The 16691-nt window shown below is 36.5% G+C and overlaps 1 protein-coding gene across 2 annotated transcripts in view; it reads right to left on the bottom strand.

Moving 5' to 3' along the window:
- Positions 1–16691, bottom strand: part of DPYD (dihydropyrimidine dehydrogenase) — a 798492-nt gene that overhangs the window by 546319 nt on the left and 235482 nt on the right. For both annotated transcript variants that reach the window (XM_025872261.2, XM_073896265.1), the window contains exon 7: positions 13350–13431. In XM_025872261.2, the coding sequence (XP_025728046.1) occupies positions 13350–13431 (82 nt within the window). The remainder of the gene's footprint in view (positions 1–13349; positions 13432–16691) is intronic.

The raw sequence follows: 16691 nt of genomic DNA, 5'->3' as shown, positions 1-16691 counted from the left end.
TAGCTAAATTCAGAATAAATTCACTCCAATTCAAGCTCAGAATAAGAATTATTATTATTCCAATATAAGGGCTAAATATAGTAAACCCTGAGCCAAAGTTCCATCTAATATCCCCTTTGGGACTTCATGGAACTTTCTTTACACATCCATAATATGTCTTCATATATATAATAATATTTGTAATGTAGATAAAGGTTTACAACTTTTTTTTGGAGCATAACTCTTTCTTCAAAGAAATATATGATACCCATTATTAAAAATACAGATAACAGTGTACATGCTCTTCACATTTTTTTTTAAAGATTTTAATTATTATTTGACAGAGACACAGTGAGAGAGGGAAAACAAGCAGGGAGAGTGGGAGAGGGAGAAGCAGGCTTCCCGCTGAGCAGGGAGCCTGATGTGGGGCTCGATCCCAGGACTCTGGGATCACGACCTGAGCAGAAGGCAGACACTTAATGACGGAGCCACCCAGAGCCACCAAGGCGCACCACTCTTCACATTTTTGATAGAATATTTGGCTAAATAGATAAAATATTTCCAGAACCCCTAAGATAGGAGATCAGATGGAAGAATTTTAAAAATAATATTTAGCTTTCTTTAGACACAAAAATTATTTTGTCAGATATCGATATACATATTTCTCTCCTTCTAGTAGTTATGATATGATTTTATATTAGTTTTCCAATAACATCCAATAATAGAAATGCTTCAAATAACTATAATAAGAAACAAGATGCTGTAGAGAGGTTATCATGAATGAGATCTGAGTTAGGTATTTTCACTCAAATTATGAAGAGAAGACATGCCTAGTAAATTAAGTTTAATTAAATTCTATCAAAATATTTTGAGAAATGTCAAATATAAAAATATCAGAGAGGAGGAGCAAGATGGCAAAGGAGTAGGAGACCTAAATTTCATCTGGTCCTAGGAATTCAGCTAGATAGCTATCAAACCATTCTGAACACCTACAAACTCAACAAGAGATCAAAGAAAGGAATAGCAGCAACTCTCTGAACAGAAAAGCAACCACTTTCTGGAAGGTAGGACATGCGGAGAAGTGAATCTGAGGCGGTATTCCGGAAAAGAGACCGTGGGGAGAGGGAACCTCCATCAGCCAACACCGGCAAGTGATAGAGCAGCGGAGCACAAAATCGGAACTTTTAGAAGTCGGCTCCGCTGAGGCTCTCTGGACAGTGTGGTCTCAGGACCCTCGGGGTCACAGAAAGACCGGGAGTGCCTCAGTGCTGCAGAGGTCCCAGGAATCGGAGCAGGGAAGCCAACTGCAGAGATGGAGCTGAGGAGTGGGCTCTTAGCACGGGGTTGCCATAAACCATGATCCATGGCCCAGTCGGGCCACTGCTCTTCCAGCAGGGACCCAACAAGCGGCAGATCCGGAGAGACGCCCCTTCCAATCCCGGGAGGAGTGGCACGGGAGAACACCATGGGAATCTGCTGGGTTTGGAGACTCCACACGGGGTCAGGTGCCAGAGATAGAAACGCTTGGTCACAGGCCGGGTGAGCACGGAGTGCAGCCGGAAACCGGGGAGACGGGAGTGATTGACTGCTTTTCTCTGGGGGCGCACTGAAGAGTGGGGCCCCGCATTCTCGGCTCCTCCGGGGGGGAGATTGGGAGGTGGTCTTTTTCACTCTCATCCTCCGAAGGTGTTCAGAAAGCTTCCAGGGAACAAAAGCTCCTGAGAGCAAACCTGAGCAGATTACTTAGCCCGGCCCTGGCAAGGGCGGGGCAATTCCGCCTCGAGCAAAGACCTTTGAGAATCATTGCAACAGGCCCCTCCCCCAGAAGATCAGCAAGAAGAGCCAACTGATATCAAGTTTACTGAACAATGAGAACAGCAGAACACCAGGACTAGGAGAATACAGCACATAGAAATCTTGGCTTGTTCCCGCTGATTCCTTAGTCTTTCAAAGTTAATTTTTTTTCTTTCTCTATTTTTTTAATTCCTCTTTTTCCCTTTTTCAACCAACATCTTATCAATTCCTTTTTCAAAAATCTATTTTTAATTTTTAGAGTCATATTCTATCCCTTCATTGTAGTTAACCTTATTTTTGGAATATATATGTGTATATATATATCAGTTGTTCTCTCTTTAAAATTTTGGGATACAAGTTCTTCTAAAAGACCAAAATATACCCTAAATCTCTAGTCTCTAGTGTATGGCTTCGTTCTAGCCTCCTGCCTGATCACATTCTCTCCATTTTTTTTTTTTCATTTCTCTTCTTTCTTTTTTGAACCAACTTCTTATCTTACAAATTCCTTTTATAAAATCCTTTCTAATTTTCATCTTTACATTCATATTCCATCCTTTCATCATATTTACTCTTATTTTTGTACATATATAACTTTTCCTTTCTTAGAATTGGAGGAGGCACTTTCTTCTAACAGACTAAAATACACCCAAAATCTAGTGTGTGGCACTGATCTATTCACCAGCTGGATCATATTTAATATTCTTTTTTCTTTTTCTTTTATTTTGGGGTCGTTACCTGTTAGCATTTTGTTCTGTCATTTATCTCTTCTCCTCTGGACAAAATGACAAGACAGAAAAACTCATCTCAAAAAAAAGAACAAGACGCAGTACCGACGGACAGGAACCTAATCAATACGGACATTAGTAAGATACTGGAACTAGAGTTCAGAATAATGATTATATAGATACTAGCTGGGCTTGAAAAAAGCATGGAAGATACTAGAGAAACCCTTTCTGGAGAAATAAAAGAACTAAAATCAAACGAAGTCGAAATCAAAAAGGCTATTAATGAGGTGCAATAAAAAATGGAGACTCTAGGGGTGACTGGGTGGCTCAGTAATTAAGCATCTGCCTTCAGCTAAGGTCATGATCCCAGGGTCCTGGGATCGAGCTCCACATCAGGTTCCCTGCTCTGCGAGAAGCCTGCTTCTCTCTCTCCCACTCCCTCTGCTTGTGTTCCCTCTCTCACTGTCTCTCTCTCTCTGTCAAATAAATAATTAAAATTTTCAAAAAAAAAGGGGGGGGAAATTCTAACACCTAGGATAAATGAGGCAGAAGAGAGAATTGGTAATATAAAAGACCAAATGATGGAGAATAAAGAAGCTGAGAAAAAGAGAGAGAAACAACTACTGGATCACAAGGGCAGAATTCGAGAGATAAGTGATACGATAAGACGAAACAATATTAGAATAATTGGGATCCCAGAAGAAGAAAGAGAGAGAGGAGCAGAAGGTATATTGGAGCAAATTATAGCAGAGAACTTCCCTAATTTGGGGAAGGAAACAGGCATCAAAATCCAGGAGGCACGGAGAAACCCTCTAAAAATCAATAAAAAGAGGTCAACACCCTCACACTAATAGTAAAACTTACGAGTTTAAAAGACAAAGAGAAAATCCTGAAAGCAGCTCGGGACAAGAGGTCTGTAACCTACAATGGTAGAAACATTAGATTGGCAACAGACCTATCCACAGAGACCTGGCAGGCCAGAAAGGACTGGCATGATATCTTCAGAGCACTAACTGAGGAAAATATGTAGCCAAGAATATATATACAGCCAGGTTCTCACTGAAAACAGAAGGAGAGATAAAAAGATTCCAGGACAAACAAAAACTAAAGAATTTGCAAACACCAAACCAGCCCTACAAGAAATACTGAAAGGTGTCCTCTAAGCAAAGAGAGAGCCTAAAAATAACATAGACCAGAAAGGAACAGAGACAATATACATTAAGTGTCACCTTACAGGCAATACAATGGCACTAAATTCATATCTTTCAAGAGTTACCCTGAATGTAAATGGGCTAAATGCCCCAATCAAAAGACACAGGGAATCAGAATGGATAAAAACACAAGACCCATTGATATGCTATATGCAAGAGACTCATATTAGACCAAAAGACACCTCCAGATTGAAAATGATGGGGTGGAAAACAATTTACATCAAAAGAGATCTGGGGTGGCAATCGTTATATCAGACAAATTAGATTTTAAACCAAAGACTGTAATAAGAGATGAGGAAGGACACTATATCAAACTTAAAGGGTTTATCCAACAAGAAGATCTAACAATTGTAAATTATCTATGCCCCTAACACGGGAGCAGCCAATTATATAAGCCAATTAATAACAAAAGCATAGAAACACATCGACAACAATACAGTAATAGTGGCGGACTTTAACAACCCCTTCACTGAAATGGACAGATCATCTACGCAAAAGATCAACAAGGAAATAAAGACTTTAAATGACATACTGGACCAAATGGACTTCACAGATATTTTCAGAACATTCCACCCCAAAGCAACAGAATACACGTTCTTCTCTAGTGCCCATGGAACATTCTCCGGAATAGATCACATCCTACGTCACAAATCAGGTCTCAACCAGTACCAAAAGACTGGGATCATTCCCTGCATATTTTCAGACCACAATGCTTTGAAACTAGACCTCAATCACAAGAGGAAAGTCAGAAAGAACTCAAATACATGGAGGCTAAAGAGCATCCTGCTAAAGAATGAATGGGTCAACCAGGAAATTAAAGAAGAATTACAAAAATTCATGGCAACAAATGAAAGTGAAAACATAACTGTTCAAAATCTTTGGGATGCAGCAAAGGCAGTCCTAAGAGGAAAGTATAGAGCAATACAAGCCTTTCTCAAGAAACAAGAAAGGTCAAATACACAACCTAACCCTACACCTAAAGGAGCTGGAGAAAGATCAGCAAATAAAGCCTAAACCCAGCAGGAGAAGAGAAATAATAAAGATCAGAGCAGAAATCAATGAATTAGAAACCAAAAGAACAGTAGGACAGATCAACGAAAGTAGGAGCTGGTTCTTTGGAAGAATTCACAAGATTGATAAACCCCTGGCCAGACTTCTCAAAAAGAAAAGAGAAATGACCCAAATCAACAAAATCATGAATGAAAGAGGAGAGATCACAACCAACACCAAGGAAATACAAACAATTATAAGAACATATTATGAGCAACTCTATGCCAGCAAATTAGATAATCTGGAAGAAATGGATGCATTCCTAAAGATGCATAAACTACCAAAATTGAACCAGGAAGAAATAGAAAACTGTACAGACCTATAACCACGAAGGAAATTGAAGCCATCATCAAAAATCTCCCAAAAAACAAGAGCCCAGGGCCAGATGGCTTCCCAGGGGAATTCTACCAAACATTTAAAGAGGAATTAATACCTAGTCTTCTGAAACTGTTCCAAAAAATAGAATTGGAAGGAAAACTTCCACATTCATTTTACGAGGCCAGCATTACTTTGATCCCAAAACCAGACAAAGAACCCATCAAAAAGGCAAATTACAGACCAATATCCTTGATGAACATGGATGCAACAATTCTCACCAAAATACTCGCCATTAGGATCCAACAGTACATTAGAAGAATTATTCACCACGACCAAGTGGGATTTATCCCTGGGCTGCAAGGTTGGTTCAATATCTGCAAATCAATCAATGTGATACAATACATAAATAAAGGAAAGAACAAGAACCATATGATCCTCTCAATAGATGCAGAAAAAGCATTTGACAAAGTATAGCATCCTTTCTTGATCAAAACTCTTCACAGATATAGGGATAGTCGGTACATACCTCAATATCAAAAGGCATCTATGAAAAACCTACAGCAAATATCATTCTCAATGGGGAAAAACTGAGAGCTTCCCCCCTAACGTCAGGAACATGACAGGAAGTCCACTATCACCATTGCTATTCAACATAGTATTAGAAGTCCTAGCCACAGCAATCAGACCCCAAAAAGAAATCAAAGGCATCCAAATCATCAAGGAAGAAGTCAAACTCTCACTCTTTGCAGATGATATGATACTTTATGTGGAAAACCCAAAAGATTCCACCTCAAAACTGCTAGAACTCATACAAAAATTCAGTAAAGTGGCAGGATATAAAATGAATGCATAGAAATCAGTGGATTCCTATACACCAACAAGACAGAAGAAAGAGAAATTAAGGAGTTGATCTCATTTACAACTGCACCCAAAACAATAAGATACCTAGGAATAAATCTAACCAAAGAGGCAAAGAATCTGTACTCAGAAAATTATAAAATACTCATGAAAGAAATTGAGGAAGACACAAAGAAATGGAAAAATGTTCCATGCCCATGGATTGGAAAAACAAATATTGTGAAGATGTCAATGCTACCTAGAGCAATCTACAAAATTTAATGCAATCCCTATCAAAATACCATCCACTTTTTTCAAAGAAATGGAACAAATAATCCTAAAATTTGTATGGAAGCAGAAAAGACCCCGAATAGCCAGAGGAATGCTGAAAAAGAAAAGCAAAGCTGGTGGCATCACAATTCCGGATTTCAAGCTCTATTACAAAGCTGTCATAATCTAGATGGTATGGTACTGGCAGAAAAACAGACACATAGATCAATGGAACAGAATACAGAGCCCACCAATGGACCCTCAACTCTATGGTCAAGTAATTCTCAATAAAGCAGGAAAGAATGTTCAATGGAAAAAAAGACAGTCTCTTCAACAAATGGTGTTGGGAAAATTGGACAGCCACATGCAGAAGAATGAAACTGGGCCATTTCTTTACACCACACACAAAAATAGACTCAAAATGGACGAAAGACCTAAATGTGAGACAGGAGTCCATCAAAAACCTAGAGGAGAACACAGGCAGCAACCTCTTCGACCTCAGCCACGGCAACTTCTTCCTAGAAACATTGTCAAAGGCAAAGGAAGCCAGGGCAAAAATGAACTACTGGGACTTTATCAAGTTAAAAAATTTTTGCACAGCAAAAGAAACAGTCAACAAAACCAAAAGACAACCAACAGAATGGGAGAAGATATTTGCAAATGACATCAAATAAAGGGCTGGTACCCAAAATCTATAAAGACTGTATCAAATTCAACACCCAAAGAACAAATAATCCAATCAAGAAATGGGAAGAAGGTATGAACGGACATTTTTCCACAGAAGACAGCCAAATGGCCAACAGACACATGAAAAAGTGCTCAACATTGCTCAGCATCAGGGAAATCCAAATCAAAACCTCAATGAGATACCACCTCACGCCAGTCAGAATGGTTAAAATTAACAAGTCAGGAAACGACAGATGTTGGTGAGGATGCGGAGAAAGGGGAACCCTCTTACAGTGTTGGTGGGAATGCAAGCTGGTGCAGCCACTCTGGAAAACAGTATGGAGGTTCCTAGAGCTACTGTACAACCCAGCAATTGCACTACTGGGTATTTACCCTAAAGATACAAATGTAGTGATCCAAAGGGGTACGTGCACCCCAATGTTTACAGCAGCAATGTCCACAATAGCCAAACTATGGAAAGAGCCTAGATGTCCATCAACAGATGAATGGATAAAGAAGATGTGGTATATCTATACCTATATCTGTATATAGATATATATATATACCTATATCTATATACAGATATAGGTATAGATATATATCTACAATGGAATATTATGCAGCCATCAAGAAAAACGAAATCTTGCCATTTTCAACAACGTGGATGGAACTGGAGGGTATTATGCTGAGCGAAGTAAGTCAATCAGAGAAAGGCATGTATCATATGATCTCACTGATATAAAGAATTCTTTTTTTCTTATTTTATTTATTTATTTGACAGATAGAGACACAGTGAGAGAGGGAACACAAGCAGAGGGGAGTGGGAGAGGGAGGAGCAGGCTCCCTGCCGAGCAGGGAGCCCTATGTGGGACTCGATCCCAGGACCCTGGGCCCATGACCTGAGCCAAGGGCCGATGCTTAATGACTGAGCCACCCAGGTGCCCTGATATGAGGAATTCTTAATCTCAGGGAACAAACTGAGGGTTGCTGGACTGGTGGGGGGCGGGAGGGATGGGGTGGTTGGGTGATGGACATTGGGAGGGTATGTGCCACGGTGAGCTCTGTGAATTGTGTAAGACTGATGAATCACAAACCTGTATCTCTGAAACAAATAATAAAGTATGTATTTAAAAAAAAAAAGAAAATAGTAGGAAGGGAAAAATGAAGGGGGGGGAAATCGGAGGGGAGAGGAACCATGAGAGACTATGGACTCTGAGAAACAAATTGAGGGTTCTAGAGGGGAGGGGGGTGGGGGTATGGATTAGCCTGGTGATGTTTTTTTTTTTTTTTTTAAGACTTTATTTATTTATTTGACAGAGAGAGACACAGCGAGAGAGGGAACAGAAGCAGGGGGAGTGGGAGAGGGAGAAGCAGGCTTCCCACCGAGCAGGGAGCCCGATGTGGGGCTTGATCCCAGGACCCTGGGATCATGACCAAAGCTGAAGGCAGACGCTTAACAACTGAGCCACCCAGGTGCCCCTGGTGATGGGTATTAAAGAGGGCATGTATTGAATGGAGCACTGGGTATTATATACAAACAATGAATCTTGGAACACTACCTCAAAAACTAATGATGTAATGTATGATGATTAAAAATATTTAGAAAAGTACAAGATGTTTATGCAGATTTACATTTTTAGCTTTTAATAATGAAGTCATTAGAAATACTGTCAAGATTGAAACAAAAATATTTATATCCATCTAGTCTCTGAATTGCAAAACAAAGAGTATTTAATATAAAAGTTAGTGACCCTGTCTAACACAAATATCATAAAAGACTTTGTTAAAGTCTGCTAGGGTTAAAAATAATTTTCAGTGATCTATATTAAAATTTTTATTATAAAATAAAGACATTTTATAAAAATATAGCTAAGATGCTATTTCTTCTAAAGAATAAATTTTATTATACTAGATTTGAAGCCAAATAAACAGTATACTTGAGAATTTAAAAAGTATATATACTGATAAGTAAAATATAAAAAAACAAAAATTTGAAGTCTATCACAAGAATACATGAACAAATAAAAATATTACCCTAAACAATTCTGTGTATAAGGAAAAAACAAAACAAAACTACAATTATTGAAGAAAAAGAACAATAATATACTAATGAAAACATATAGATGCTGACAAGGGTTTATTCAAAAAGAAATTAATATTATAAAGTGGTTTAATTATTCAACCTGGAAAAATAAAAAGTATACAACTCAAGACATTAAAAAAGAATAATAAATAAGTGTAAGGATAGCAGGAAGAAAGAATTAATTAGGGAATAAGAAAACATAAAACAGAGCTGGTTCTTTTAAAGAATACATTAACTAGAGAAAGTACTACCTACTCTTACCAAGAAAAAAAACTTAAGAAAATATAATGTATAAGTTTAGAAATGCAAAAGCAAATATAATCTGAAGCACAGATGAGATATTTTTATTGTATAGTTGATAACATGTTTAAATCTACGCTAATTAATCCAAAAGTCTCGGTGAAACAAATTTTTCTAGGAAAATATATATTGGCAAATTGACATGAGAATGAAATAGGTGAGAAGACTGATAACCATTAAAAAAAAATTTTTCAGGGACACCTAAATGGCTCAGTTGGTGGATCATGCAGCTCTTAATCCCAGGGTTGTCAGTTTGAGCTCCACGTTTGGTGAAGAGATTACTTAAATAAATAAACTTTAAAACAAATTTTTAAAAAAAGGTCAAAGTTCCATCTCTTGTAAAAAGGCTTTGAGGTCAGAAACACAATATTTTCAAATTTAGTAAAATAGATAAGTCTCAAGGCAATATTCTTACCAACAAGAAAATAATAAAATGCTGGCAATATTTTTACCAATAAGAAAATAATAAAATGCTGGAAATTTATTTTTATAAGGCTACCATAATTCTATTACCTAAACCTCACAAAGATAACAAACACAAATAAATAAAGCATACAAAAACAGGCTTTCAGTAGATTTGAAACTCTGTAAGGACAGCAACGGTATTTGACTATCCCCTGCTATATTTCCAGTTTTAATATCAATTACACAAATAAATATAGGAAAAAGAAAATATTTAAAAAGACAGACAGAGCAAATGTATATGTACAGATATAATAAAACAGTGCAAAAGAGGATACATTCCAGAATGCAAAGTGGATACATTCCAGAAGGCAAAGTGGATACATTCCAGAAAGCAAAGTGGATACATTCCTGAATGCAATCTGAGAGGTAGACAAACCCTAATTCAATACATTAACTGAACATGAGGTCTTTATTTATTTATTTTTTTAACGATTTTTTTTGTTATTTATCTACTTGACAGAGAGATAGTGAGAGCAGGACCACAACAGGGGGAGTGGGAGAGATGTTTAAAATGGCATTTTAAAAAATTAACACCCTTCCACCATTAAAATATAAAAATAAACAACATTTTAATATTCTAAGTCTAGAAAAATAAAGTATCTGTTCAATATGATTAAAAATGTTATCTCAGAGACAAAAAAAAAGATGCCATGTATTAATACTCTTTTATAACATACTAGAGATTCCAGCCAATGAAATAGTGGACGAAAAAATACATAATGTACAAATAGAGAGCAGATAAAAGTCTCATATATTGACAATATCTGACTAGAAAAATGTAAAAATTTAAAATTAAGAATAACCAAGCTATTAGATATGAAATAAACTGAAATTATTCAACAGTAAATTTAACTAAGAACATAGTTGGGAGTAAAGATGAATTAAATTTGGCTTTGGGTATGATGAGTTAATGTTATTTGAATGATAGATGTGCTCATTCAACTACTCAGAATATAGGACTAGAGTTTGGGGCTCCTGGGTGGCTCAGTTGGTTAAGCATCTGACTCTTGGTTTTGGCTCAGGCCATGATCTCAGGGTTGTGGGACTGAGCCCCACGTTGGGCGCCATGCTCAGTGGGGGGTCTGCTTGGGATTCTATCCCTGTCCCCTTCCCCCTCTGCCCATTCGTGCTCTCTCACTCTCTTTGTCTCTCTTTCTCTAAGATAAATAAATAAATCTTACCAAAAAAAAAGAAAAGAATACAGGACTGGAGTTTGAAAGAATGGTTCTAGAATAGTCCTTATCAGACTACTTGGCCAAAGTAAATTCTCAATTATTATCTGTTGAATAAATGAAACAAACCTATCAGAAAGAAAAATTGAATAATACCAAGATAATGCTAGACCATGGAAGCCAAAATACACATATACAGACAGACAGACACCTACAGACATACATGAGAATGTGTCATATGCTGCCCAGGAGTCAAACAGTACGAACCTGGAGCAAAATTCACTTCATTGCCAGGAAATTATTGTTGACTTAAAAATATAAAATGTTAGTTGAGAAGTAGAAACAGAAGGAACGTTAAGAATAATCTGACGAGGAGAAAAAGGAGGTAATAGGTGTAGACCTTTTTAAAAAATATGTATCTCCTTATGGCTAAAGTTAAGTCATAAAAACTGCAAGTCCTCAAAACTGAAACAGAATCTCATTGCTGTCTCTCCTTGTAATTATACACACAATTCAATTTTAACAACAAAGCAAGTTTTAATACATATCTCTTTCTCATCTTAAAACAACCTGAGAGGTAGACAATAGAGTATTAACCTCCTCTTTAATTTAGGTTTTAGGGGCGCCTGGGTGGCTCAGACGTTAAGCGTCTGCCTTCGGCTCAGGTCGTAATCCCAGGGTCCTGGGATCGAGCCCCGCATCGGGCTCCCTGCTCAGCGGGAAGCCTGCTTCTCCCTCTCCCACTCCCCCTGCTTCTGTTTCCTCTCTCGCTGTGTCTCTCTCAAATAAATGAAATTTTCATTAAAAAAATAATAATTTAGGTTCTAATTTTTTCTTGATATTAAATTCATAAGGTTTAAAAATCAAATGTTCAAAATGGTAATAAATCCTTCCCACACCTTCCCAAAAGCAATCTTATGCTATCAGATTCTTCTCTTTGCAGAGATATTCTCTGCATAGAAAAGCAGGTAAGTTTATGTCTTACATAAATGGTAGTACACACTTTTACCTTTCAACAGATATTGACCAAATCTAGGGATATTAATTGACTTTGTCAAAGTTATCTGACTTAAAATTAGAAAGATGCATGACTAAAGCTAAAATGTATATTTTTCTGGCACTCAGTACATTCACTAATACTATGTCCTTGATGGGCTTCCTAATGAGAGTAATGGGTAAGCCCTAATTTATGCAATATATCTGGTACTGCAAAAATTGAATATGATTTTGCAATTACTTATAAGATAAATTGAGAAGTGCTTTAAATTAATTTCTGATTCATCTTCAATTGGTACTAACACCTAATACATTACTGATTCATCTTCAATTGGTACTAACACCCAATATATTAGTTTACACTTGATATATTAGTTTGAAGTCCTAATAAATATTTTCCTTATTTAATGAGATTTAGGTAGGAGCCTGTATTCAGAATGAAAGACATTTAAAGAACTTTTCAGAATATATTTTAAAAAATCAAATAATCATCCTTAAATGATCTATTTTGAACACGATTTTTGAATGCCAAGCTTTCATAAAGTTGTGCACATTTGTTCTGTGTACTTACTTGCTATAACGTTTTTTGTTTAGTGATTATGCACAAATGCTTCATCCCAACCATTGCCAAAAAAAATGTAATTAAAAGTGTAAAAGCACAAAATAATTGTTTTGAGTGTTTCCCCTTTTGATTATTTTAGTTTTTATTTCTAAATGGAAGAGCCACGAGTTTGTTAATCACTTTTCAAAATATCTTTTGCATGCACTTACAGAATGTATTATGTAAATCACACTACTTTATTAATATACTGTATATATCTACTATATATAATTAACATTTTTGAAACAAAAATAGCAATATGTTCAAGTGAAGACCCAGAGTATAATACTCTTAATTAATAGAAAGGAATAGGAATATCTATAAGTTGTCAAAGTATAAATGTTAACTTTTGACCATCTTTAAAAGAACATTTATTTCACAAAATAATGAAAAACACAAAGCTGTTGCTTTCTACCACACTGATTTGCTGCTTATGTTAAGAAAGGATTATCACATTAAAACTACTGACATTATACATACAATAAATAAAATAAATCTCTGTAAGAAATTATGGTTCAAATTATGAAATACAAATGTTTCAGAGTGCATACAACTTGCATGAAAAAAATGTGATTAAAGAAACCAAATCCTTCTATTAGCTGCAGTGGACCCCTAAAGCAATTTAGGAATTTGTTTCTTACAGACAATTAATCACATGCAGGCGTGCCAGATGAGAACTATTGATTGCCCTTTTCCAGGCTACTGGCATTCAGACAGTAGACAGACAAATGCCCTAAGCAAGGAGAAGCATCTTTCTGCTTCTGCCTGGTGTAGCTTTTAATTGTTCTTTCCTAAAATGTGTGACATTTTGCTGTTAATCTTCAGTGTAGAGCTTACTCCTTTCTCTTTGAGCAATACACATGTGTTATGTTTTTCATTTACCTTTACACCAAGGTCCTTCATAAGCTCAATCTCAAAATTCACTGCATCATATGGTAGCCGGAACTGAGGGATTTCAGAAATACTGGGGGAAAAAAAAAAAGAAAAGAAAAAGAAGCATTTGTGGAAAAAAATCACTAATCTTTAAAAAATGCAACAAGTCTATACTGATCAGTATTAAAGGAATAAGCACCTTTTCTAAGAGTATTTTCGTATCACATGAGTGTGAGAACATCCCAATTTTACATGCATGACACAATATTATGTGAACAGTAGAAACAGTAGCAAATGATATGTAAATAAATATAAACAATGGAAAACAAATAATAAATAGACAATTGGTCAAAAGTAATTCCAACACTTTTAAGTTTATTATTTAGTTGAATTATCTACTAACAATCCTATGAATTCCTATGAAAAAGTCTTAAAAACACAAAAATTAGCTGAAACTATTTTTAGTGTTTAATATATATATATACATAGACACACATACATATATATTCCACAAATAAACCACTAGCTTGGTTCAAACTCAAATCTGAACTTTGTATTACCATGCTGTTTAGGATTTTATGGGATTAGTTCATGTGATCTATAGAACACTTTTTATAGTAAACCAATCTTCTTCTATTAAAGCAATAGGTGTCCCAAAAGGATACAGTCATTAAAAAGTAATCCTATTTAATATCAGCACTTGCTGTTTGCACCTAAAAAAAAATGAGTCCTAAAATATAATCATTTCAACAGTGTAACAGTTTATAGAGTACCAAAGTTAAGGGCAAATACCTCTTCAATGTTTTGTAGCAATAAAAAGGCTATATATTTTCATGAACATAGAGTAATTCATTTATTCAGTTATCTACTTATTCAATAAGCATTTACAAAGTGCCAGACACAGCATTAGCTGCAGTGACTTGATGGTGAATTTTACCAAATTCCCACTTTCAATATACTCTCCTTTTGGTGGAGAAAGTTACATAAACAGATAATTACAATAGAATGTAGTACACACAATGAAAGAGATATATCCAGGGATTATGTAAATAAATTTGTAAAATAAGTAATTGTTGAAGATGAAGCTCACGGATCATTCAGTGCCAAGTCTTCCAAAGTGCACATGCAGATTCTTCATTCTTTGGTGACTAAAGAACTTAACCATTCAATTAATTTTCATACATAAAACAATTAGCAAGATACCACGCTCAGTGCTACAGAAAATACAACGTATTTAACAGTATAAAATCAATGCCCTATGCTAAAGGAGCTTTCCATCTAGTTAGGATATAAGATTATATTTAAGAGTAAATTTGGGCCTAGGTCAGAGATCAAAATCTCTTAAGCTGACTTGTGGGCTCTAGCCACACTATCTCAAAGTCATCATAATGCTCTGGGCACCACAGAGAGGTGAATGTGGACAGTTATAATTGGGACATATTTTATTCACCAGTGGATGAGGTCAGCAGACAGAAGGGAGACAGACACACAGACGCAGTACTGTTCGACAAATGTAAAATATCAATGTGAACCAGAGTGTTTCAAAGAAGGGGCGGCTTATTATGGGATGAGATAATCAGATAGGTGAAATGTGACAAATGATCAACTTTCAGTGAAGTGAAGAGGGAAGGCATCAGAGGACAAAGAAAATGACAAGGAGGAGAAAGAGAAAGGGGAGGGGGACAGAAGTGCATACTGTGTTCAGGGAATGGCAAATGAAGCAGAACGGTGGCAGGAGGCTTTAGCAGGAACACCATAGCCATGCAGTCAGATTCCCTGAGCACTAGATGAATTTCTCCTTGTCTCAGAGCTTTAAATGCCATCTACATGCAATAAATCTCACATTTTTATCCTCAGACCTAAATTCCAGACCTTTAGGTTCACTTGGATGTCTAATAGGCATCTCAGATTTATCATGCCCCAAACTAAACTTTGGGTCCTCCATCTTAACACAGGCCCTCAGACAATTCCATTTTATGAGTTGCTCAAGCCCCAAATTCCATCATCTTTATTCCCTTACCAGCATAATTCCAAACCCAGGTGCAGGCCATAAGGGGGTATATTGAGTTAGACTATTTAAAAGTTATAAGACTGATTAAAATAAACCTGTTTTGTATTTTCACCATGAGCTGCTCTCAACAATGTCACTGGTATTCTGTCTCCCTGCCCTCCCAAAAAATCTTTGGTAGATCTAAATTCTAAAGAATCACTATGGTTGCTTAGAGTTCTAGTAGTATGTGTATAAGCTTTAAATTGTCCCATTTTTACTACCCATTCTTCAATAAACATTGGGTTCCAAAGGGAAGTTAATGTGGGAAATTCCAGTTAAACATTGGCCACTGGCACAGGCTGCTTCAGCTATAAGCATTCCTTGTTCCAACTGCTCATAAGCGGCATGTGTCTCCGCCCCTTACTGTTACATGTTCTAATGTTTAAATGGTTGATTTGGAATTGATAAAAGATAGACATGACACAGTATGAATTACTTCAACTCTGTAATTCTGGGCAGCTATGAGGAGTTTTTGTGTTTCAAATTAAAATTAAAACAGTGACACGGTGAACTATATCTTTAATATTGAAATTATTTCAATTGTCAATGTCTTGTTTTATAGGAATGAATCAAAATAATTTTTATTACTGATTATTACATAATTCTTTTTGAAAATAACTTTATCACATGGACTAGACAATAATCATGTTTAAAAAAATCTATTTCAGGCATTCAGATGTGCTAGGTACACATCACTAAACTGCCATTTAAAAGAAAAAAAACAACTAATGAATTTATCATCACCTGACATATTCTGTATTTGGTTTACTGTTTGTTATTGTCTGCCTCCTATCACTAGAGTGTAAGCCCCATGAGAACAAGCACCTTGCTTTGTCTACTTTTGAGCTCTAGTGCCTGAGATAATGACCAGAACATAGGAGATCAATAAATACTGAAGAGAGAATGGAAGGAAGGAAGGGAGGAAGGGAAGGAGGGAAAAGGTAGGTGATATCAGGTCATGGCTTTTGTGCCAAACCAGATCCACTGTCTCCTAGATTACGGGGGGCTACTGAGATTTCAAGTTGAAGAGTGATATAATCAGATTTAGAAAAATATAAGAAAAATGAATTTGAAAAATACAAATCAGCAAGCAAAGAGAACCATTTGGAGGCCACACTATAGTGGTGACATGTTCGGGGCATAAAGATGAAAGGGGTAAAAGGGCATCTTAAAAAGTATTCACAAAGGGCGCCTGGGTGGCTCAGATGGTTAAGCGACTGCCTTCAGCTCAGGTCATGATCCCAGGGTCCTGGGATCGAGTCCCGCATCGGGCTCCCTGCTAGGTGGGGAGCCTGCTTCTC

The sequence above is a fragment of the Callorhinus ursinus genome, unplaced genomic scaffold (assembly GCF_003265705.2).
Source record: "Callorhinus ursinus isolate GAN/ISIS: 27379988/994484 unplaced genomic scaffold, GSC_fseal_2.0 scaffold9, whole genome shotgun sequence".
In the NCBI taxonomy this organism is placed as follows: domain Eukaryota; kingdom Metazoa; phylum Chordata; class Mammalia; order Carnivora; family Otariidae; genus Callorhinus; species Callorhinus ursinus.
The sequence above is the reverse complement of the archived record's forward strand: the minus strand, read 5'-3'. Positions and strand labels throughout refer to the sequence as shown.